The 26,453-nt window shown below is 32.3% G+C and overlaps 1 protein-coding gene across 1 annotated transcript in view; it reads left to right on the forward strand.

The window, feature by feature from the left end:
- The window catches only part of LOC139489809 (uncharacterized), a 204,321-nt gene that overhangs the window by 164,510 nt on the left and 13,358 nt on the right, over window positions 1–26,453 (forward strand). Inside the window, exons 143-165 of the mRNA XM_071276656.1 lie at window positions 238–420; window positions 2,189–2,311; window positions 2,678–2,863; window positions 3,383–3,511; window positions 4,344–4,526; window positions 4,909–5,037; window positions 5,497–5,685; window positions 6,504–6,638; window positions 7,249–7,431; window positions 8,060–8,185; window positions 9,350–9,535; window positions 10,426–10,554; window positions 16,601–16,786; window positions 17,384–17,518; window positions 18,149–18,337; window positions 18,660–18,800; window positions 19,284–19,469; window positions 21,279–21,413; window positions 21,896–22,078; window positions 22,568–22,711; window positions 23,136–23,318; window positions 24,281–24,403; window positions 25,370–25,708. Coding sequence (XP_071132757.1) covers window positions 238–420; window positions 2,189–2,311; window positions 2,678–2,863; window positions 3,383–3,511; window positions 4,344–4,526; window positions 4,909–5,037; window positions 5,497–5,685; window positions 6,504–6,638; window positions 7,249–7,431; window positions 8,060–8,185; window positions 9,350–9,535; window positions 10,426–10,554; window positions 16,601–16,786; window positions 17,384–17,518; window positions 18,149–18,337; window positions 18,660–18,800; window positions 19,284–19,469; window positions 21,279–21,413; window positions 21,896–22,078; window positions 22,568–22,711; window positions 23,136–23,318; window positions 24,281–24,403; window positions 25,370–25,708 — 3,825 coding nt within the window. The remainder of the gene's footprint in view (window positions 1–237; window positions 421–2,188; window positions 2,312–2,677; window positions 2,864–3,382; window positions 3,512–4,343; window positions 4,527–4,908; window positions 5,038–5,496; window positions 5,686–6,503; window positions 6,639–7,248; window positions 7,432–8,059; window positions 8,186–9,349; window positions 9,536–10,425; window positions 10,555–16,600; window positions 16,787–17,383; window positions 17,519–18,148; window positions 18,338–18,659; window positions 18,801–19,283; window positions 19,470–21,278; window positions 21,414–21,895; window positions 22,079–22,567; window positions 22,712–23,135; window positions 23,319–24,280; window positions 24,404–25,369; window positions 25,709–26,453) is intronic.

Raw genomic sequence — 26,453 nt, forward strand, 5'->3', positions numbered from 1 at the left:
TGTACTATTATGCATATTTTAGGGGCCAGCTGAAGGACACCTACGGGTGCGGGAATTCTCGCTACATTGAAGACCCATTGGTTGCCTTCGGCTGTTGTTTGCTCTATGGTCGGGTGGTTGTCGCTTTGACATATTCACCATTTCCTTTCTCAATTCTATTATGCTTACTTGTATATTTTGTATTAAACAACCATTTTTTTAACAAAATTATGATAGTTTTTAATCTTTTTCCTGCAGCTAACAGTAAGAGCTTTTGACAGACACACCCCTGATATTTACAGTGAAACCAATATTCCAATCACAGTAAGCAGGAACGATAACCCACCTGTAGTTTCTCCACCCACTGTTACGGTTTCTGTAGACGATGATGAAAACCTTGGTTACAAAGTCATCAAATTGAATGCAACAGATAAAGATGGGGTAAGTATTACTTCAATGATTTCATTTGATCTGGCATTGCTTTAAACTGCTGCTCAAACAAAAAAGGGAGCTAACTCTAAAAAAATCAACTGAACATTTTAATCACACTACTATAAGTAAAGAGAAATCAAGCTTCTCAATCATCAAAATTATTGTTTTTCAGTGAAATTATGCCTGTGAATTATGTGATTCAAATTTCTACAAATTTATTATGTTTTTGTCAACAGATAAAAAAAGTACATATTTTATCTAAATTTTATGAAAATTAAACAACTCATATCTATTTGAGTCAAAGTGTTGGGAACCCCCTTAATTAAATAGAATTCTTTCAATACAAGTTCGACAATGCTACATATTTTCATTTAATGAATAAGGGACTACAGGCAAAAAATTATTTTGGGAAAAGCTTATGGTCATTGTTTTTAGCCAAAATGTTCTTGCATTTAGCATATTTTTTTTTTAAAACATCTGACGAATCCTGCTTATGACGTGACTATAAAGCAAGATTCCAAAACGGTCATATATTCCGGACATTTGATTAAAGTCCGGTAAAAGTCCGGCTGGGCAAAGCATAAAACGGTCATATACATTTTAGTTTTCAAGGCTTTTTCGGTCATTTTAATATAATTCACGATCTTTTTGACCCAAACTTTTGCCTTTAACATCTACACATTTCCGGTGATAAAAGTGACATGATGATTAATTACTATCAAAAGAACCCCCACTTCAATACTTTCTAATTTTAATCAAGGTTGTTGGACAGGTGATATCTACCTGTTCAGGTGACAGGTAAACTATGTTCAGTACGGGACATCGTATAAATTGATCGGTCTATTCACAATTATTTTCTTACATTTCAGCGGATTGTAGCTCATTGATTTAGTCCAAAAGATTAAAATTATAAGAAATTAGTTTATCTACATGATTTGATAAAAAAAATTAAAAGGTTTAAATGAAAAATCGTCAGAACTACGTCAAATGAACTAGAACACGTGTGCGCATGTGCAAAGGTGGGAAATTTAATTATACATCCTTCATTTCTTCAAAATCCTAAAATTATCATGGATACCTGTATCTAAACGTTCATTTCAAGCATTTTGTTGAAGAAATAGCGTGGAAAGAGCTTCTTCACTCAGTCATGCTTTGCAAACGTACACTGATTTTATGTATCCGTTTATGGTCCATGTTTTACCATTGTCAAGTCAACATCCGGTTTTAGAAAAAGTGATTTTAAAAACGAAAATGAAGTTTTTGACATGTCATTTTGCACAAATAAAGAGTCTATGGCAGATATGAGCACGCTGATGTGCACACTTTGAATGATGCTCTGCCAATTTAACAGTTTACATCCAAACATCCAAAACAAAGTAAAGTTTAAAATCGTTTTTTAATCTAATGTCATTATCATTGGAATGGCCATCTGATTACCATAATTGCCTTTTGTGACTTAGTCTTAAGGGATAAAAAATCGGGATCAGATATAAAATGTCCGGCAGGCTCAAATGTTTTTTGGAAGCCTTGCTATAAAGATGTCAGTCAAATTGTGTTATATTCACATTTTATGAAAAGCCTTTCCTCTGATGCTTAAAAAATTGATCAGAAATGACATCAGGCAATGTTGGTGCTTGTACCTTCAAACATTTAGTTTTCTTGATATTGTTCTATAATATTGCCCATGTTACACAATGAATAACTAATCCTAAACACTGATCACATATCAATTTTCATTCCCTTTGTGAATTTAATATCTGGTACATTTAAATTTCAGGACAATCTGGTATTCACAATAACTGGTACCAATAGATGTCAAGATGTATTCTATATTATACCAAGCACAGGTGATCTATATCTGGGTAAAGATCTTAGGACCACAACTGATACTAGCTTTACTGTAAGTAGCTTTCCGACAAGATAATTTCCATTATAATATTATCTTCCCATTCAGAATGGTTTCTTTTCTAACTTTAATTTGAAGTATAGAGTAGTAAATATTAGTATTGAGCTGTTTAAGTTCAGATTTTCTAATTATTTTTTTAATTCAACATTCGAAAAAAATATCAAATGGAAATCAGAAAACTGTCTTTGTAGAGATTGAAGTCAGTGTTTCATTTTTTTATTTTTAGTATGGATGGTTTCCGTTCAATAGTTTGAAAATGTAATCTTTTTGATTTTAATTTTTACTAATTTAATTTTTTTTAATTTTATTTAAAAAAAAAAAATTTATTTTAAAAATGTAATGTTTTCTTCTGAATTTCAGTGCCAAATAAGTGTCTCAGATAATGGAAAGCCAAATCCAAAAATAGCCACAACAACTGTTCAGATTGGTGTAAATCGGTTGAATTACCCAGGATTCAGTGTACCATCATATAATGCCCAATTGAGAGAGGACGACCCAGTAGGAAAAGATGTTATTCAGGTCCAAGCATCAAGAACTCCAACTTTGGTATGCTTGAATAGAAAACTATATATAGCTAGCTGTTACATGATTTAGTAAATAATTAATTTGAAGATGTAAACTTACCTTTAGAATGAATTTGTTTAATTTTCTATCTATTAACATCAAAGAAAATGTCCATTTTGATCTGCCGTGTTGTTTGAAATACAACTGTGACATTTAGCACCTGCACCGAATGTTATATTTGAATTAAAATTTGGCATTGTCTTTAATCTAAAAGAAAAGAGGATTATCAAATTATAATGCATTTCTTATATCTTTATGGAACGGAAAAAAAAGTTTCGCAAAAATGCAGGTTAACATATAGGAGGTTTTTTTTTTACCATATAGGTCAAAGGATTTCTATTCCAACCAAAAAACTATGTAAAAAGTCTGTTTAGAGAATGGCCGTCTCTTAATTAAACAGTATTGAATCAATATTTGAATCAACACAGGTTTAAAATTTGTTGTTTGCATTCCTCTACACAATTTTTTTTTTAGTATGTTGAAATGTATTTTTTATTTCAGGGTTCCATTGTATATGAAGTTGCAGGAGAGTTATTGGCACCATACTTCTTTGGAGTAAACAGCAGTACTGGTCAGGTTAAGATCATCCAAGATCTAAGGAATGATGGTACAAAATCTCTTAGTTATATGGTAAGTACAAGGAATGATGGTACAAAATCTCTCAGTTATATGGTAAGTACAATTTGCTGATTGTTCATACTGTGGCTTTATTTATTTTCGTGGATTGAGGAAAACTTACATGTTTGTGGATGTTTAATTTTGTGGATTGGACTGAAAATATCTGCATACAAGTCTATAAAAAGTTTGTCATTTGTTAAACATTTAATTTCGTGGTTCATCTGGGCCACAAAATCCACGAAAATTGGTATCCAACGTAAAATAATGAATGCACAGTAAGTTCGTTGAATTAACAGTAAATCCAAACTTTGTTCAAAACCTTTGGGTATATTTGAAATTGTTAGAAGCAATGTTAGTCAGATGTAACTAAATGTCTTATTTTAACATGTACACAGATATACTGAGAATCGTGAAAACACTCAATTCATTTAAACGTTGAAAAAGAGTGGATTTCATTGCATGTTTTATGCGTAATTACTTTAAGGAAAATTGATGCATTCAAGAAATACAAAACTATTCAATTAAAAGAATAAAATTATCTTTTTCACAAAATATATAAAGATGTTCTCATATTGAATTTATGTAAAAGTCATTATAAGATCAAGGAAAACTCGAGATATGAGCAAGAAAATCAATTTTGATCATACCTTTTAGCCTGAATATGAACTTTTGCTTTATTTTGTAAACACCACTCCACTAAGTTACATGCATATTATCAGAGCTGAGCTAAGACTCTCATGTCTTTATTGCATTTTTAAATTGTATTGGAAGTTAAATAGTTATTTACAAGAGAATAAATGTCAATATCTGAAATATCTACATTTTATGTTTTAAAATATTTTAGCTGAAAGTTGCTGCCTATGACAACCAAAAGCCACTTTTGAGGACTACAGCAAATGTTGCCATCAGTGTAGCTAGGAATCTAAATGGCCCACAGTTCCAGCCAAAACAAGAGACCATTACTCTACCACCTGACACTAATCCAGACTTCTGGTCCATGACCCACAATGTGTCAGACCCAGACAGTGTATGTATTTTTTATTCACATTTGCCTTTTAATTATAGCATATTGAAACATATTGCACACCTATGGTCAACACTTGAAGACATCTGATAGATGTGGATTTTTTTAATTTCTTTTACTATGTAGTGTAAAAATTTAACTTTAGTAAAACCAAAACAGTTTTCCTTTTACTTATTTATTTGAACAAAAAAATAATCATGATGAAAACATCTGAAATTGTAAATTTTTGACATAAAAAATAAAACCATGATACATTTAACTACCTATTCTCAAAGGATATATGCTATGAGTATTTTGAGTGACCCTAGTCAAAAATAAATCATAAGATTGTAACAGATACATAAACATTATGTGATCTTTGTTCAAATGTCTTTTCTATTTTTAGACTGATCTTGAATGTTCCATTATTGGAAATGCCAAAGCCCAGCAGTACTTTAAAGTTGATCCTAAGACCTGTGTACTGAGTCTAAAGACAAGCCTACAGGGTGATCCAGATCTGACCACAAAATATGATGTAAGTGGCATTAATGTAAATGTTGTATATATAAAAAAGAAGATGTGGTATGATTGCCAATGAGACAACTCTCCACAAGAGAATAAAATGACACATAAATTAACAACTATAGTGTCTTGGCAACCAAGAATTTTTTGTGCAAACCGGTCTCATGACATCTCAAATTAAAAAAAATCCTATACTTGAAAACAGTTCTGTAAGTGTTGATGAAAGTTTTGTTTTGGATGTAAATTTTGAGCATTTTACATATTTTTTTGGTTTAATTCGTCGATCTAGCTTGCAAAAGAAATATAAATTTTCTATTAATTTGCCATGAACAATAACATTTAGGTAAAAACTGTAAGCTCATAGCTCTTAAAATCAAGACATTCTACTAAGTAATGATTCTCATCTTCTATCCAATTTATATAACAACTGTCCAATTTCTATGCAATTAATATAACAACTGTCTAATTACAGGTAACGATACAAGTGACAGATAATGGAAAACCAAATCCCCGAACTGACAACAAGCTGGTTATCATCATTGTACCTAGAGACAAAAATACACCAACAATTGCTAATTTACCAGCTACTGTTAATATCAGTGAAGGTGTACTGGTTGATCAAGCCATTTTTACCGTTAATGGGAGAGATGCTGACAAAGAAGTTAGTATGGTATTGTTACCTTTGTATTTTGATTTGAAAATGTTTTTATAAGAAGAGAAATACTGTTGATATTTTTATTAAGCATAAATAATCAAATATAAAATTGGTTACCTGTACCAGTGTTTTCATATTCTATAAGATAACAACTGCTATTTTCCCGACTTGGTACAGGACATTTTAAGAAAAAATGGTGGGTTGAACCTAGTTTTGTGGCTAGCCAAACCTCATGCTTTTATGGCAACGTTAACTATATTACTTAATTGACAACATTACACTAGATTACAAACCTTGCCACTGTTTACATGTTACAGAAACTATCTTCAGACGAAGGATATCTTACAGTCCGTATTAATGAAAGAACAAAAATTTTGAAAATTTGATAATAAAAGAAATCCCTTTCATAGATATTAAGGGATCTAGCCTTGTGGTCATAAAACTTTCAATCACAATTTTCATACTCAGACTCAGACATCAGCCAAACACATTATTGGATTTGTTGTTTTTAGTACATATATTTTACTCCAAGTACCGAGTAAAGTTTTATGACAGAGGGCACAGAGCTTGACACCAGATAAAGCAATTCAAAATAATGAATTAACTGTGGATTCATTTGTTTTTGTGGATTGTGGACCCCTTGCAATTTTTTTGGATATATGATTTTATGGTTCTGCCAAAGTCCAGATACAACTTTATAGAAATTTGTATGTCGTTGAACTTTTGAATTCGTCGTTCACCAGTACCCACAAAACCCACAAAAATTGTTATTCAACAAATGATAATAAATCCACAGTACATCAATTTGTAACATATTTTTCTAGGTCACCTACCCATTGCAGTATAGAATAATTGGTGATCCAGTAGCTCAGACATTCTTCAAGATTAATTCAGCTAATGGCCAGATACAGATCAGGAACCGACCTCTGTCTGATGGCCTCCAGAGAATGCAGTACAAGGTACTATTTGGTTCACATTAGTAGTTTAAGGTGGTATGGGTGTCTTCCTCCATCTTGGATTGTAAAAAACAGAGAATCAAAGGTCCAGATTTTCCATCAAGTTAGCAAAATTTGATGCAGGAATGCAGATGTTTAATGTAAATTTTCATTTAAAAGTACCAATTTATAAGAATATAACTTCTAAATATTGATATGTTTGCAAATGTAAATTTTTTTTGGTTGTTTTTTTTTTTTTAAATAGGCATTTTAAGGGGAGGTAACTCTAAAAAAGTGCATTTTCTGAAGGATTCTGTATGGAATTTTCCTACTTTGTATTTTAATGGCAGTGTTTCAGTTTAACATTTTGATTTTGCACTTTTTTTTTATTTGAAAATTTTTAAACATTTTACCATTTGTGTGTGTTGCCAAAAATTGAAAGCTCTATTGAGTTTCATTGTATTTGCTTATACTTAAGTAAAGAAAATTAAAATTTAATCAACATTCTTCAAATTTCTTGCAATTGATTCTCAGATGAATCACATATTCTAAAACCATGTTGCCAGGATTAATCATGAAATATTTGATGTTTTTCGAATAAATATTTTTTTAAATATTTCAAACTCTATTAAAGGTTGAAGTTGAAGTTATAGATCCTGATTGGCCTACCAATCCAGCAACTGGTACCTTGACTATCAATGTTGATCGTAATCCATCGGGACCAGTCTTCAGCACATCATTGTACACCAAAGTCTTACGTGCAAATCATCAAGTTGGTGACTCAATCATACAACTACAAGCACCTGATACTGATGGGGTAGGTCATTTGTGTCAAATAGATGTATTTACACTTGTATGTAAATTTGTCCGCCTTTATACACATTCCCGTCAAATTTGACATAACAATATTAAATATTTGATGTCATTATTACAAAGTGATGGTTTCTTGACGTCAGAGACATATCTACGGTCATTCGGAGACAAAATTCAGCCAAATACAAAGTGTAAATACGTCTATATGATATTAAAGTTTAATCATTTCTATTTATAGAACAGTGTGCAGATCTATAAATAATGTGAAAGTGTTTACATGACAAATAAACCAAAAAAAAACTTGAAATTCGTCAAAATAGTCTCAAAGCACTGTTAAGTTTAAAACATGTTGTTTGCACAGACAAATTTTCATAGTAGACAACTGTTTTAGATTTCTTTATATTAAAAATGTTACTCAATTGAATAAGATTTTGATTGTTATTTTTTTTCTTCACTTTTATATTGATTTTTACACAAATTTGACATGCATGTACTAGTTTGCTAGAATATTTTTTCAATTTTTTTTGCCCCTTTATTGCTAAATGCAGTTACCTGTTTTAGTTGATCAGTTTAAGTTTGACATTCAAATATTACATAAATGCATTAACCTGTTTTTTATTAAATCTTAATAGGATAAAGTGACATTCACAAGCATGGGAAATGCAAATGATACATCATATTTCCTTGTGCACCAAACAAATGGTGGAATATACCTGGTGAAATCATTAGAAGTAGCAGGAACACCAACACAATTTGAGGTAAATATATTTTAAAACTAGTATTAAGTATGGACTGAACTAGTACACATTTTTGTTTAGGGGCCAGCTAAAACATGCCTCCGGGTGTGAGATTTTCTATCTGTGTTGAAAACCCATTGGTGGCCTTCTGTTGTTGTCTCTTTGACACATTCCCCATTTCCATTCTCAATTTTATATTATAATTTTCTACATATTGGAAGGCATGTAAATACAAAATCAACTACAATTTGATAGAAATTTAGTTTTAGTTGATAAAGAATTCCAATAATTTATTTCTACTTGATAAAGAATTCCAATAATTTCGATCAATTTGACAAAATATTTCATGAATTTATATCAATTTGACAGAAATATTTCTCACCATGTGTAGTTGCGCTCTTTTTCATTTATTGTTTATCATTTGGGGTTTGTTATGTATAAAACATGGACTTGACAATTTACTACAAATTTAAAGATTTGTCAAAACAAATCTCCTGCAGATTGTATCGATTAGATTTGATTTGAGAATTGCTTCAATAATAACATGCAATATGTGTAAAACATGGACTTGACAATTTACTACAAATTTAAAGATTTGTCAAAACAAATCTCCTGCAGATTGTATCGATTAGATTTGATTTGAGAATTGCTTCAATAATAACATGCAATATTTGCTGATTAATTAATCTTTATAATAACTTTGACAGAAGGAAACATAGGAGATATATACATTTGATTTGACTTAAATGTTTGTCTTTTTTTATTATCCAAAGAGCAGAAGAAAAAAATTGCTTAAATAATGTAAAATAAAATTGTTAGATTGTTGGAATAGATAGTTACTCAAAATCAATACAAATGTATTAGTAATACCTCTCCATAGTACCATATTTGTCCGTGTATAGTATGCAGTTATGTATAGTACCCACCCCTTTTCATTTCCTAAAAACCGTGAAAAAAAAAAGCTTAAGTAAAAATAGTGGACAAAAAAAAATTGAAATGATATTTGATAGAATATCTAAAAAAAAATTATAAAAATAAAAAAACGTCTGTAGTATATATGGTCCTCACCCCTTGTGCCAACTACTTTTTTGGGGATTTTGACTATACGTCACCAAAAACGGTACTTTAACTGTTTGGTAACAATGGTAATCCCTAAAAAATATTATCAACAATTTACAATTTCAGTTCAAAGTTCAAGCCTCTGACAACAGACTTCCAGTAAAGACTGTGGAGGCTACTGTCAATATTACCATAACACATCTACAAGGACCACCTAAATTCAGTTTGTCAGACTACCAGAAACAGATATTTATTAGTCATGCAGTCAATGCAACCGTTGAAACAGTACAAGCAACGGACAGTGATATACAGGTAATTTTATGCCCCATTTATGGGCATTATGTTTTTTTGTCTGTCCTTTCGTTGTCCAACTGTCTGTCCCGCTTAAGGTTAAATTTTTTGGTCAAGTTAGTTTTTGATGAAGTTGAAATCCAATCAACTTGAAACTTAGTACAGATGTTCCCTATGATATGATCTTTCTAATTTTATTGCCAAATTAGAGTTTTGTCTCCAATTTCATGCTCCACTGAACATAGAAATGATAGTGCAAGTAGGGCATCTTTGTACTGTGAACACATTCATTGTTCTTACTATTTTGAATTTAAAATATGTTTGTGTTAATCTTTTGATGACAACAAGAAATGTTGATCAGTTGATTTGTATATATGTTGTAAAGATATTGTTTTCAAGCAGAAATTGGCATTTCACTTTATTATTTTATGTGGTTAGTCTATGATTTTAACCTAAGATATCACCTAAAAATTGGTTCAAAGTATGATCAATTATGACTGGTTCCAAGTTGTGAACATTCTATAAAAGAAAAAAGTATTGCTGTTGCAATTATGGTTACTGACACTTAAGAAATTGACAAAATATAAATTTGATGTTTGTATTTCTTTGAAAAAATAGCTTTTCTTTAATTCACATTATTTAAAACTAATTGTGCACATATTCAAATCACAATGGTCATTTGGACATTTTAGTTAAGATGTGTTGATGAACAATGATAAATACATTCTTTAATATTGATTTCAATGGCATTAGTGTAGACTCTTTAGACTAACTTCAAATAAATCTATGAAACTCACACTTACCAAACAAATTGTGTAATTCTTAACAGTGTAAATAAATATATAACTAAGACAAAGTGTACAATTTTTTTAATCTTTTCAATTTTGTTTCTATTGCTTATTTAATTTTAGGGTCAGATACATTACGGTCTGATAGGCTTCCAACCTGGTACAGACTATTTCCGTTTGAATCCAGTTAGCGGACAGATATCATTAAAGAAAAGTCTTTATGATAATCCAGATACAAACCCAATATATGTTGTAAGTAAATATACAAATATACATGATATGTATAATGGCCGAAAATATAAACATTTATATGTACATGCCTTTTATAAAAGGAAGAAAAACTAACCAGAACTAAGATTCTCTTGAAATTCTGCTAATTTCTGTTAGAGAAATGCATAAATTTTATATTTTTACCTAAATAAAGTTGAGATATGACACGTTTTAGAAGATTGCTTTTTAGCATTCCTTTTTAGCTCACCTGGCCCAAAGGGCCAAGTGAGCTTTTCTCATCACTTGGCGTCCGGCGTCCGGCGTCGTCGTCCTGCGTTAACTTTAAAAAAAATCTTCTCCTCTGAAACTACTGGGCCAAATTTAACCAAACTTGGCCACAATGATCATTGGGGTATCTAGTTTAAAAAATGTGTCCGGTGACCCAGCCAACCAACCAAGATGGCCACCTTGGCTAAAAATAGAAAATAGGGGTAAAATGCAGTTTTTGGCTTATAAATCAAAAACCAAAGCATTTAGAGCAAATCTGACAGGGTAATATTGTTCATCAGGTCAAAATCTATCTGCCCTGAAATTTTCAGATGAATCAGACATTTCGTTGTTGGGTTGCTGCCCCTGAAATGGAAATTTTGCTGTTTTTGGTTATTATCTTGAATATTATTATAGATAGAGATAAACTGTAAACAGCAATAATGTTCAGCAAAGTAAGATCTACAGATAAGTCACATGACCAAAATGGTCAGTTGACTACTTTAGGAGTTATTGCCCTTTATAGTAAATTTTTAACCCTTTTTTCGTAAATCTTAGTAATAGGCGAGTGATATGAGAGCCAAATTTACATTTTTAATGCACCTACCTAACACACGGCTAAATTATATATCACTAGAAAGCTAAGAATGTGTACTTTCTAAATATCCCGGTCGTCAAAAGAAATGATGGTGCATTTTTTTTTAAATCGAGGTCAAAGGTCATGGGTGCAATTTCAATTCACGGATACTTCCAGTTGTAAAATCGAGTCAAAACAAATGCAAAAACGAAACAATTTTATAGGAATGCTGTATTACTGTTGGGAAAATATATTTCTATCATAATATTAATTAATTTTGGTTGATTTTAACGGTAACGCATGTCACATAACGTTTTCTCTCGGAGTCTTTGAAAATCAACATTTAAGTCACACAAATGTATCTGTAGTCGCCCTTGCATTATCTAAATCATATAATACCTCCATATCATTTGATTGCATGTATTTACAAACATATATATCTGCAAATTTGATATAAATAATCCGAAACAAAATATTTGAAGCAAGGGGAAAATATAACATATGACGTATTTTTAATTGTTTAGAAAAGTCCCATGATGAGCTGTTTATTAAAATTGAGGAAGCGTATGGTCATCTGTTAGTTTGAAAGCCTGAAAACCATGGAGCAGATTTTCTTTTATATATGTTGCAATATGTTGATATATAAAAAAGCAGATGTGGTATGATTGCCAATCAGACAACTATCCACAAAAGACCAAAATGACACAGACATTAACAACTCATACATCACTAAATCAGATATGATAAGAGTACTAACAAACATAACTAAAATGAGTAAAGTGCTACTGGTATATTTATATCAACAAATTGACAATTTTAATATAAAACATCACAAGGAAAATATGATCACTCATTGTACGTCAAAATGTTTTTGATTTTACTTCAGTCGGCCGCCGTGTATCTTGAGATATATATAATTAATCAAACAACACTTGACAAAGTAGTTCGTACATTTTTTAAATATTAAACTAGTGATGACATTCGGCTACTTTGGCACTAAGTATAACGGTTTTTTTTATCTTGTTTCAACGCTTCAAACGGAGGACAAGGCTATCCTAATATTGAACCTTTTATTTGGCTTTCTAATGTTAAAATCCCGTGATCGAAACGTCGGACCAATGGGATGTTGGACCATTTAGGTGTCGGAATATTGCGATATCGGAATATTATAGCTTCATTTTAACTTGTAATCTCATCATTCTTATCGGTCAACATATCCATATAAAGACAACTTCCCTGGCATGGGCATATCAGTACAGCAGAGGTTTTGCTCAAAGCGGACACAAGATCTATTATATACAGATTGAATTAAAAATTTGGAATAGACATGACGGATTTGTCAAAGAGACACCAACCCGCTAAAAAGCAGGCAACGGCCAAAAACCACCAATGGGTCGTCAATGCAGCAAGAAACTCCCAAACCCGGAGGCAACTGGCCCCTAAACAAAAATGTACTACTTTGAAATGATAATGGACGTCATACTAAGCTTCGAAATATACTCAAGAAGTTAAAATAAAAAATCATACAAAACTAAGAATGGCACGATGCTCCTGACTTGGGACAGGCGCAAAATTGCGGTGGTGTTAAACATGTTTTTGTAAATCTCAACCCTCCCACTATACCTATACCAATGCGTGAACAGATCAAATCTTGTAGAATGTTGGATGACATCATACCGGACCGATGTTGCCTTTTAGCCAACCAAAGTCATACGGAGATCTTTTATTGTTTCTGTAGTTGGGTCGACATTGTCTTGGATAAAGTTTTAACCCCCAGGAGAAAAATAATGCCATGTAGAATGTATGCCCCATTTTCATTGTTTCTAATCTCCTGATCAGTCAAACTTGTTAATAGTTATCAAAGGTGTGTCCATAAATACGGTGCATTGGTAGTGATAAACCTAAATGAAAAAGAGTAAAAAAAATATTTATAGATAATATACATTCTACTAAAGCCATACATCTAAGAACTTTGTCAATAGGAATGTCGTACGCTTTATTAACTGCCGCAGATGTGCCATCATCCAAAAGGCAACCCAGAAATGTTTTTAAAGCAGGTGGCATAATTTCAATTGAATAATCCAGTGAAATGTTTTAGATAATGGATATTCATCTGATTGGATTACAACTTTACCCTATATCTGCTTCAGAATTTCAGAAAATTGTCAATTAAATAAGTGCTTGCAACCAGTTTCGCAGTCACTGCTCAGATCTTTAAATTTTACAGACCGAATATCACAGACATTTTAAACGGGTAATTTTCCGTCATTACGGCATAAGACAAAATTATAGAGCTACTGTATACAATATTGGATGTACCTTGGCCTTGTTGAAGCTGTATACATGTAACTATAAATTGACAATGGTTTTTTAGTTTTTGTTGAAGCTGATAATATGTTGTGTAGTTTTCTCGGCGGCGATCCTCGGGCAGAAATTAAGCCCGGTTAACTGATCAAGTAATTAAAGTTGTTAACCAGAATACTTCCTTGTGTACAGGCACGTCATCTTTAATCGTCGAAATGTTAGTAAAAGCTGTTTTATGTTAAGAACTAAATAGCTCTTTAATTTCTGATTTCAAATTTTGTAGCAAATATTTAGCGATGCAAGCTCGATGGTATAAAGATTAAATAGTAAAATTATCATGAGTTATTTTGTAAATCAGATCATTGTAGGAGATATATGTAGGAACACTCAATACAGCTTGAGTTTGCTCCTCAGAGGATACCTTATGAAGTTGTGTAACTTGCTTATAGGCTTTATACATTTGCAAAATATACAAACAGACAAATCAGAATGAGATGTAGATCTACTGTCCTCGTTGATATGAGAAGATCTACTGGTCGGTAGAATTGGTACATGTAGTACAAAGTCTTTGTACAGACAAAACAGAAGTTGATAGGTTGTGCTTACTTTTGAAATATTTATAGCAACTCTTATGATATTTTGTATTTTCAAATGGGATGTTTTCATTTTTTTTCATATTCATCGACCAGTCTTCTGTAAACTTCATCTTTTCGTTTTCCCACTGCGGCAATACAACTGTATCTTCATTTAAATGTTAACTACATAGTTTCTATGTAGTAAATATATGACAGACTATGCATCTAAGTCAATAAATGGATAGTTTTTTGCCTTTTAGCAAAGGAAGGGTTTCATTGTGAACTGGACTGTGAAAATTTGACACGACTCGGAAGATTTTCTACAATTTTCCGATACGATTCCTTATTTAGAAAGGGGTGAATTCTACAGAACTCAAAAACTATGTTTTACTTTGATTTGATCTTTATTTTGGACGATTTTATATCTTTTTAAGCTACACTGAAGTTAAAGATAGAAATAGAACCGTTTAAATATGATTTATCGTACTCTAATAGCACTATTAAGTACACGGAAATCAACTAATATATTCAGTAAAAAACGATAACGAAATAGATAAGGGATTCCGGAAATTATAGTGATTTTACCCAACATCATAAAATTACAGAAATTCGTGATTTTAAGAAATGTTGAGATAAAGTCTTGATCTTGAATGAAAAAACGATAACTGATGAGTAATTTGGTGTGATCTAAAACGGATAGATTGCAAAAACATTTAATAAAAATTTAATTGTAGATCCGAAAAGGTCGGGATTATGAAAATTTTCGTACAAAATGTCAAATATTTAGAAGGAATGCAAAAGCATGCGGACTTACAGTTGTAAATATTGTTTTTCATTATTATAAGAATCTAATTCACTTAATTATTTTGTCTAAAAGAAGAGATACGACTAATTTCCTTTGCTTGAAAAACATGTCGTAATTATATAATTTTCAACTAATTTCTGAAATAAACGTCAATTTTACAAAAACTGCACCGTACGATTTTGTGACGACCGGGCAAAAATCAAAGTTTAATCATTATTCTTTCATTTTAAAAAAAAATTAGCCGTGTGTTAGGTGGGTGCATTAAAGTCCTTAACTAGACGTCTTTTTCAAATATTACACTCGCCTATAATCTTTTAGAAAAATCTTCTCCTCTGAAACAACTGGGCCAAATTTAACCAAACTTAGCCATAATCATCATTGGGGTACCAAAGCATTTAGAGCAAATCTGACATGGGGTAAAATTGTTCATCAGGTGAAGATCTATCTGCCCTGAAATTTTCAGATGAATCGGACATTCCGTTGTTAGGTTGCTGCCCCTGAATTGGTAATTTTGAGGAAATTTTGCTGTTTTTTTGTTATTTTCTTGAATATTGTTATAGATAGAGATAAACTGTAAACAGCAATAATGTACAGCAAAGTAAAAACTAAAAATAAGTCAGTATGACCAAAAGAGTCAATTGACCCCCTAAGGAGTTATTGCCCTTCATAGTCAATTTTTAACAATTTTCTTAAAATTTGAAGATTTTCAATAACATTTTCCACAGAAAGTACTGTTATAGAGAGAGATAACTGTAAGCAGCAAGAATGTTTAGTAAAGTAAGATCTACAAACACATCACCATCACCAAAACACAATTTTGTCATGAATCCATCTGTGTCCATTGTTTAATATTCAAATAGACCAAGGTGAGCGACACAGGCTCTTTAGAGCCTCTAGTTTATGGTCACTATGATTGTTTTCCTAAATATGAATAAGTAAAAATATTGAGCAAATGGAATAGAGGCGGCAACCCGTAAACACAGTAAAACAAATGAAGACTGATGGGGGAGGGATGTACCACATTAACCAACCTTGAATCTGACATAAATATTACATTTATGCTGTAAAAAGAAAATGAGAAAATACTAGGGAGGAATTCCAAAATCATAAGTGCAGGAAAAGGGGTCTCATTGGGGGGTTCCGATCCCGGATCCCACTTACTGTATTGTCAGATTCCCATATCCCGCTTACACTATGTACATAAGCAATTTTCATTTTTTTGTCATTTCCCGGGTCCCGCAAGACCTAATTTCCCGTTTTCACGCCACAATAATTTGACTTTCACGTGTCACGCATACAAAAAATCGACAATCCCGCGTCACGCTTAGACCCCAATGAGACCCACAGGAAAAGCAGACAGCACCATAGCAAAAAGTAAATGATGAAAGGACAAAAAAACAATAACAATTCATACCATAGAAAACTAAACACTGATAACACGACTTAATAAAAATCAGGGGTTAACCTGGTGCTCCCAAAAGGTAGGCTGTAATAATTTGATTAAAATTAAGTCTTTATCTTCTCCAAAAACACATTTTTCAATGTATTTCTCTATTGCAGCTCTTAGTTGAAGCCTATGACACGTTAGAGCCTGATAATAAAGCCTATGCCACAGTCCAGATCACAGTCATTAGGAACCAGAATGGACCAGTATTTATACCAACATCTTACAGTGCCACCAGAAATGATTACGATGGTATTGGAACATCTGTAGTAACTGTCAGGGCTACTGATGGGGATTTGACTGTAAGTTTGAATTTTATATATTTTATCTTAGGGAGCTACCATTTGATTTTAGGGGGTTGGGTGGGGACATGGGGGTAGGGTGAAATTTGGAGAAAAGGCAGGACAGGAATTTTGATGCTCCCTGATAATTAGTGGTTTTATAAGGCTCTTGTTTTTCAGGGGTTTTTTTTCTCTTTTTTTTTAAATTAGCATATTGTGGTAGGATTGAATTGAGAATTTTTATCTTTTATATTTTTTGTTTTATTTCGATTGCTAAAAATGTGTTTGACATTAAAAACATTTTTATCTTTGGTTTGTCCCAGTTGTTGATCTAACATAAGACCTCTCACACACTTAGTGAGCAGGAGACCATGAAAGTAGTTCTCTATTCAGAGCTGTGTGACTAACAGGATATTTGCTTTGAGTATATTTATATAAATGTGCATCATAATTGTATATATAAAATTGATATTTTAAGCTGGAATAAATCATAAAAAAACGTTGATAACGTTACTGTCACATGACAAAGTAATGTCTTTGGGCTGATAGACAACACACTGTCAGCCAATAAGAAGACGTGTTACATTCAAATTTAAATTATTTGTTTTTTAATTTCAGTCTCCCGAGAAAGACAAAGTGTTTTCCATTGAACCAACAATTGATTACTTCACCATTGATCCCTACTCCGGCCTCATCACAATCAACAAGAGGATGTCTGAGGATACCACCACACCTCAACCAACATCTTATTCTGTAAGTTTATATCTGATTTGTTTAAGGACAAAAATGACTCAATATCATGCATCATGTTTGTCTTCCGTTCTGTTCTTTCCTTTTTTTAATTGAGATGAAGCTATTTTTTGAATAATTAAAAGAGTTCCTTTAAATAACTTGGTTATTATCCATTTGTTTGAAGTTTTGATTTTGCCATTTGATTACAGACTTTCTGTTTTGAATTTTCCTGGGTTTAGGAATTTTTGTTATTTTACTTTTTGGTAACATTAACTTTTCGGGTATAAGAACTTTAAACATAACAGTTCCAGCTAAGGGTTAATTTGTTTAAGGATAAAATTGATGAAATTATATGTCCACCATTCCTTTCTTCCTTTTTTATTGGAATACAGCTTTTTTCTTTAGATTGAAAAAATTCTTTTGTGTAACTTGATGACTTTGAAATTTAAAAAAATAAGAATTTTTAAAAATCCATTACAGTACCAGTTTGTGACATGAATATGGTTCTGTAAAATAGTTATGTATGATTATTATTTTCCAATTTGATGAAAAATGTTTAATTGAACAGAAAAGCATTTTATAAATGCTTTTAAATGATTTTATTTCCAAAATATAGTTCTTATTCTAAATACTATTATATCTTTTATTTAGTTCAATGTCATTGCCAAAGACACAACAGCCAGTCCAAAGAGTGCAACCGCAGTAGTGACAGTGACTGTCAATAGAAACACGGCCCCATCTTTTGTGGAGCCATCTGGAGGTTATGCTGTTTCTACATCAGAGTCTGTTCCACTGTTTGACAACATCATTAGAGTACAGGCTGTTGACAATGATAGGCCTGTAAGTGTAATTGTTTACTGAAGCATTGTGGGAAAATATTTGAGAAAAAAAATCTTGAAATCACATAGCAGAATTCTTAGTAAGGATATCTTGTTTCATTTAAAAAAAAAAAAAAATTTAAACAAAATGTGTTAACTTGTTTAATATATAGTAACCTACAGTAATAGGCATTATTAAGAAAAAGATGTGCTACTTATGTTTTAATGTCCTGGAGGTTATTTCTTTGTCTCAAAAGAATAGGCTATAAGTGCTGCTCAATAAATTATGACTTAAGGTTTTCATGAAAATCAGTCCAAATTATAAAGCTTTTCTCTCACTTCAGGACCCAGTAAATGGAGCAATCGAGTATTACTTTGTTGGACCTGCAGCTCAGAGCAGAATATTCCAGATCAATTCTGTCAATGGATCTATTTCTGCCCGTATTCCACTAACAGAAGTTCCAGATGGACAAGAAGTTCAAACGGTAAGCAATTTTATCTTTTATAATATTTAGATATGTTCTTTTATATCATAGGAAACAAAAACATTCTGTTCAACATCAAATCACTACACTATGAGTTATATGCCTGATATTAATATTTTCTTTCAAATTAGAATTTTTGAATTTAGTTTTTTCTGCTTTTGATGCCCCACCTAGGAGTATTATGTATTCTGGTCTTAATCCATCATTTTCGTCTGTCTGTTCTTTCCTCCATCCGTTCCTCCATCCATCCTGTTTCATCTGAAAAGTTTTTGTCAAGGTAGTTTTTGATGAAATTCAAGTCTAATCAACTTGAAACTTAGTACACATGTGCCCTACAATAGAATCTTTCTACTTTTAGTACCAAATTAGAGTTTTGACCCCAATTTCATGGTCCACTGAACATAGAAAATCAAAGGGTGAATGGGGCATCTGTGTACTATGGACACATTCATGTTCTAATGTATTTTATTATTCACATTGTAGTTCACTGTTGGAGTAAGGGACAAAGGGATACCAGCTAAAACTGATACCACTACCGTTAGAATTACCATCCAGAGAATAGGTGATATTAGCTTTGACAAATCAGAATATGACCTCACCATTAGAGAAAGTGATTTTAATATTGGTGATACAGTATTTGCCATTACTGCTAATGATCCACTGGCTGGCGTAAGTATACTATTGTAATATACTATATAAGTTTTATGTTTTTATATATATACACTATTTTTAGCTCACCTGGCCCGAAGGGCCAAGTGAGCTTTTCTCACCACTTGGCGTCCGTCGTCCGTCGTCGTCCGTCGTCGTCCGTCGTCGTCCGTCGTCGTCGTCGTTAACAATTTACATTTTGAACTTCTTCTAGAGAACCACTGAATGGAATGAAACCAAACATGGCATGAATGTTCCTTATGAGGTGCTAACCAAGTGTTGTTACTTTGTTGCCGATCCATCATCCAAGATGGCCGCCAGCCGGGGACTTAGTTTAACATAGGACCCTATGGGAAATGCATACAAATGACTTCTTTTAGAGAACCACTGAATGGAATAAAACCAAACATAGCATGAATGTTCCTTATGGGGTGCTGACCAAGTGTTGTTACTTTGTAGCCGATCCATCATCCAAGATGGCCGCCAGCGGGGGACTTAGTTTAACATAGGACCCTATGGGAAATGCATACAAATGACTTCTTCTAGAGAACCACTAAATGGAATGAAACCAAACATAGCATGAATGTTCCTTATGGAGTGCTGACCAAGTGTTGTTACTTTGTAGCCGATCCATCATCCAAGATGGCCGCCAGCCAGGGACTTAGTTTAACATAGGACCCTATGGGAAATGCATACAAATGACTTCTTTTAGAGAACCACTCAATGGAATGAAACCAAACATAGCATGAATGTTCCGTATGAGGTGCTGACCAAGTGTTGTTACTTTGTTGCTGATCCATCATCCAAGATGGCTGCCAGCCGGGGACTTAGTTTAACATAGGACCCTATGGGAAATGCATACAAATGACTTCTTTTAGAGAACCACGGAATGGAATAAAACCAAACATAGCATGAATGTTCCTTATAGGGTGCTGACCAAGTGTTGTTACTTTGTAGCCGATCCATCATCCAAGATGGCCGCCAGCATGGGACTTAGTTTAACATAGGACCCTATGGGAAATGCATACAAATGACTTCTTTTAGAGAACCACTGAATGGAATGAAATCAAACATGGCATGAATGTTCCTAATGTGGTGCTGACCAAGTGTTGTTACTTTGTAGCCGATCCATTATCCAAGATGGCCGCCAGCCGGGGACTTAGTTTAACATAGGACCCTATGGGAAATGCATACAAATGACTTCTTCTAGAGAACCACTGAATGGAATAAAACCAAACATTGCATGAATGTCCAAGATGGCCGCCAGTGGGGGACTTTTGAATGAAATTAAAGATGTTCCTTTCCTTATAAATGAGGTTGTGTTGTCACTTTTAGCCAAATTTTATATTTTTTTATATGATTTCAAAAACCCAAGTAGAATCAGGTGAGCGATACAGGCTCTTGAGAGCCTCTAGTTTGTTCTGAGATGGAAATCAAATCTCAAAAATTTTATTACTGTCAATTTGTATACTTAAATCTTCTATGTAACTAATAAAAAATTGTGCAAACTGTTTTCATTTTTGGCATATTTTAAGTAAACTTAAATTAAAGTGACCATTTAAAAGGACAAAATAAACTACTGTGAAAAAGTGTGTGGTATGATTATTATTCATGCAATACTATTTTTTTGTGATTTTCAGTGAAAAAAATGTGAATCATAAATTTTCATTTGAGTAAAAAATTTTCGAGAATTTTTTGTGCAGAAATTGGCCAAACAATAAAAAACAGGTATCTAAGAAAACATACCTTTTTTCCCTCAATCCACAAATATTTGATAAAAAAAATCATACGTTCACTGCATGTTTAAAGTTTATCTATGTTTATAAACAGAGTGTTGTTATATATGACATGAGAGGAGATGGCTTGGCGAAGACATTCTTCAATGTTACAAAGATAGGAAACGCTGCAACTATAACCCTCAACAAACTACTGATAGAGGATGACAATAGATCACCATCATATGTTGTAAGTATAATATTCAAGTGAGTTTATAGGTAAGGATACATATGTGGCCCACCTTGTCTACATCCCCCCCCCCTTTACAAAATATGTAATTGTCAGAAGCTTCCCTTTTGACATCAAATTCTGAATCCATATCTGCTTTAAAACAATTACAGCAAAATGCCTTGAATGTTTATGTAAAGGTAATATCTTTGGTTAGCTTGCTTGATAGCTGAACCATGAAATCATTATAAGGTTAACTTTTCTACCCTCCTTTCGTAGTAATCTAGTCCTACAGACATATAGATTGGTTATCTGTCAGTCTAGTTTACTCTTGAACACACAAGGCATTTTGCTGTAATGAAGTTCAGAGTTGTGTTTGTTTACACTGTAAATTTGGTTAAAAACATGTTAATAGCATTATAAATTTTGTTGTTAATTTCATAATTTTAGAGGGTGCAAAAAGATAAGGGATAAAAACTAAAATAATTTTTACTATCATTTAGGTCAGAATTGTTGGCTATCGTCAGAAGGATCCAGCCCAATATGCTGAAGCCATTGTCAGGATAACAGTTATCAGAAACCCTAACGATCCAAGATTCACTCACGGGGCAGCCGTCTTTACAATTAACGAGGATGCAGATCCACTGACCTTGGTAGGAAAGGTCAATGCCACTGATGACGATGAGGTATATATTTATACTGAATTTGCCATTCTTTAAAAGATGTAATGATTTAAATATGTGACATGGAAATATTTTGTTGTTGTTATCTTCAATTGTTTCTGATGTTTTGATTCAATCATGTTTTGTAAGTTCTGAAACTGCAAACTATTTTTAAATTTTTCTTCACACCTTAGTTTTCTGTTTAAAATTTAACTTTTTGTATTTTTGCATTACTAAAATTTAATCATCTTTGTTCTGATTTCATTAGTTTCAACAAACATATAGAACACAAATTAGGTTTGAACATTTTTTGAAAAAGTTGTATGCTTCTAAAGATGGATGCCTGCTTAAAACTTAAAGAGTATAGGAACTGTAGTTTGTTTGTTGTTTTTTTTTTTAACTTAGACTGTTTTTAGTACAGTAACTGTAGACAGATGTTGATAGACAAATAAAGCCTGTATATATATATTATAAATTGTTTTAGAGAATATGCTGTTTTTATATTTTTCATAGGGAGAAAATGGTAAACTTACATACAAATTCAGTACACAAGACACAGTACCACCATATGGAGCAGACTACTTCTACATCAACCCATCAAATGGTGAAATACTGACCATCAACAATCTAAGGGGAGATAATCTTAAACAGTACAAGGTAGAATTGATTTGAAAATTTTATTTCTTTGAAGTAAAATATATATTTTGGGACTTCTTTTGGATTAGAATAAATCATGTATTCAGATTCTTCCTTAAATCTATTATATGTTGTGTATTTTCATATATTCATTGTTCTATTGAACCTATTATATGTTGTGTACTTTCATATATTCATTGTTCTATTGAACTTTTAAAAAAATGTATGTGTACAAAGCTACTATAATAGTTACATGTGTAATGTTATAAGGTCAGATTGTGCAAAAACTAACCATACGGATTTAAAAAAAAACACCGGGTAGCCATAACATATCAAAGGAGTCCACTAAAATTAAAGTATAATTAAGTTCATTAAAACATTTACAATCAATAAGTTTTTTTCCTGCATTTGTATGGTTATAACTTTGTTTTTGTTTTTCGAATAGTTTGTAGTAATAGCACAGGATGGAGGTGTCCCTAAGAAACAGAGCAGCATTCCTGTAACAATCATTATTGAGAGAAATCCATCTGCACCACAGTTCATTCAGAGCCAGTATGAGATCACAATCAATGAGAGTACACCAATCAACACTAATATCCTCACAGTGCAGGCTAGAGATAATGACAATGTAAGTCTTCATACAGGAGTGAAGATCCAGAAATTTTTATAAAGATGCCCACTGACTGCCCTATGAGGGGGCCGGCTCCAGTCATGCTTCTGTGATTCCATATGTAATCAACAAAAGGCTCCCCACCTTTATCCGCCTTTTAAGATCAAGAAGAGCAAAATCATTACCCACTTTTTGGCTAAAAAACAAATTTTAAAAATGAAAATGAGAGAGGACACTGACTATCTTCTAGGCTAAGAGACAAAAGATGTATGAGGTTTTTCACTTTTTTCTTGTCATTTTCAGGATTACAATATTTGATGCCATTAAAAAGTATGCTATAGCCAGCTACACATGAGCTGTTCCATTAAATTAAACATGATACCAAAGAAAGTTGCTTTGAAAATAGAGTAACCAGTGACCTATCACTTTTGGACCAAAACCGGTCAGGCTATGAAACATCTCCAGACGCTGTTAATTATGTGTATTGGCATATACTGTAAATTCAGAAATTATTGCGAAAAATGGGACAGGGTTCTAATCGCAATAATTTAAACTCGCATTTTGAAATATTTTATATGAATTAAAAATGATTTTTCTCAATATCGCAAAGATTTAAATCGCATTTGAGTCTTAAAATGACAAAATCGCAATAATAAGTGCACGCAATAATTTCTGAATTTACAGTACTATATTTTTATGCATTCACATTTTCCCCGCTGATACACATAATTAATATGGCTTCTACAAATGAAAGCTCCATTTGGAGTTAATGTGTTTAGAGATCTCTTATGTCAGTACACCTTTCCTATATTGCCTAACCATCTATCACTGCCCATAGAAGCAATTTTGAGGATACATTTTAAACTTGTACATGTACAACTTAATATTACACACCAGCCCATAGTGGCAAATTCTTGCATTACCTGGGTTGAATATGTGTTTTCATGACTTGTGTAAAAATACTTATATTTCTATTTCAGGATCCATTAGAGTATTCCATTGTTGAAGATCCGCCAGCCTCTTTCTACTTTAAGATTGATAAAACATCAGGAAAAATTTCTACAAATGCTAATCTGTACAATGACGAAGCTTCTAAATACACTGTAAGTAGAAATTGAAACAAACAAAAATGGTTTGTTTCCCGCCAAAAAGGCAAAGACATGATGAAATTTCCTGCTATTTTAATACAATATTATGTGTAAAAGTAGTTATGTGAGATTGACTTATCAGAGAAATTGATGGTTTGTTTTGTTTTTCTTCTTGAAATTAGCTGATTGACTCTTAATTATGATTCAATTAACAATATAAAGTTAAGCAGCAAAACCTATTGAAAGTTCAGAGTTGAGAAAATTATTAACAAACAAAAATGGAATAGTCAGAGTTGAGAAAATTATTACCGTAACAAAAAAAATGGAATAGTCAGAGGTGGGAAAATTATTAACAAAAAAAATGGAATACATTTGTAGTCTCAAAATGAAGTATGGAGGACCTGATTTATTTCTTGGTAATTGATATTAGTACCAAATTTGTATTCCTTATTTTCATTGTTTTGTAATGTGAAATCTGTAACAACATATTCAAAAACAAACAAATTTACATTTTTCAACTAACTATCAATATTGAAATCTTGGTATAAAAATTCTTTACAGCCTATTGCATTGATTGTGTAGGGAATCGTATATTCCTTGGTTAGCTTGCTTGTGAGATGAACTGTGAAGTCATTTTTAGGTAATGTATACTACCCTCCTTTGGAAAGTAGTCTAGTCTTACAAAGAGATAGATTGGTTATCTGTCGGACAAGTCTACTTTTAAATGAGGGTAGTTTACCTAACCTAATAATGACTTCACAGTTCAGCTAACAAGCAAGCTAACCAAGGAGGTAGTTTCCCTACAGACTCAATGCAATTGGCTGTAATTTATCTTGCTGTTCATCAGAATTTTCTGTTCACTCTTTTTAAATAATAATAAACTTAATTTCTGTTTGAGATTCAGCTTTAATATAATAATATCCAGTAAAATAACAGTTATAATTTTTATATGTAAATTCAACAAATGTTCTTCTCTTTCAGTTGTCAGTAATGGTAAAAGATCTAACAAATTCACCACAGACAGATTCCGCTAAAGTGATCATCAATATCAGAAGAAATATTTACGGACCAACCTTTACCCAAAATAATTATCCTGTACGGATATCAGAATACCATCCTAATGCTGACATCGTGACGACTGTTACCGCCAATGATTTAGACAGTGTTACAAGTGCAACTAGTTCAAGTGGAATTTTACGTTATCAGATTAATGCCACGAACCCTGTATCACAATTCCCATTCTTTACAATTAGTCAAACCTCCGGTCAAATTTATCTCTCGAGATCCTTGACCACTGATGAATCAGCAAACCAGTATACTGTAAGTTTAATAAAATAAATGTTAGAGTGGGGCGCAAGGGACACAATTTTGCCGTTTCATGATTTTGAGGTGTAAAAACTTCGAATGAAGGCTGAAATGGAAGAAATATGCCTGTAAATTATATTTTTAAAACAAATATGTTTATTTTTTAAACTCAGACAAAATTTCAGCACTTACTGCAAAGAACATAAAAATGGACAACAATTTTCGGCCAATTTCTTGAATGAAAAACACAATTTCAAAGATTATTTCTTAGTAATTCTTTGACTCATTGCCCTAAATTTCAGTTCTTTACACCTTTGAAATGTCTACTATTCATTTATAATGAAATTGATTTGATAAATATTGTTTAAAGCTGCAGTTATTTGGTTTTAAATAGATGTGTAAAAACAGCAAATATGTGTCCCCTTTGACAAAACATCAGGAAATTTCAAATAGCATTTAATCTAACTTTTCGGATGAATTTTTCATAGAAGCACATTTTCAATCTAAGAATATTTTGCTTTTGATGTTATCTTCATATAGAAATATCAGTATACTTCAAAAACATAAAGACCTGAACATAAACTGCAGAAATCATGGAAAATTATGGCGAAAAGGAGCACCCCACTCTACCAAATTTGAGCACCAGATGCCCATCTCCACAATAAATGTCTCTTCAGCGATGTATGAGGCCAAAATATTTTTTAAAAATTTTAAAACGGCAAAAGTATAGCCAAAGCCAGGTAAGGAATAAGAGCGTTGT

Source organism: Mytilus edulis, chromosome 9 (genome assembly GCF_963676685.1).
Source record: "Mytilus edulis chromosome 9, xbMytEdul2.2, whole genome shotgun sequence".
NCBI classification, from domain to species: Eukaryota; Metazoa; Mollusca; class Bivalvia; order Mytilida; family Mytilidae; genus Mytilus; species Mytilus edulis.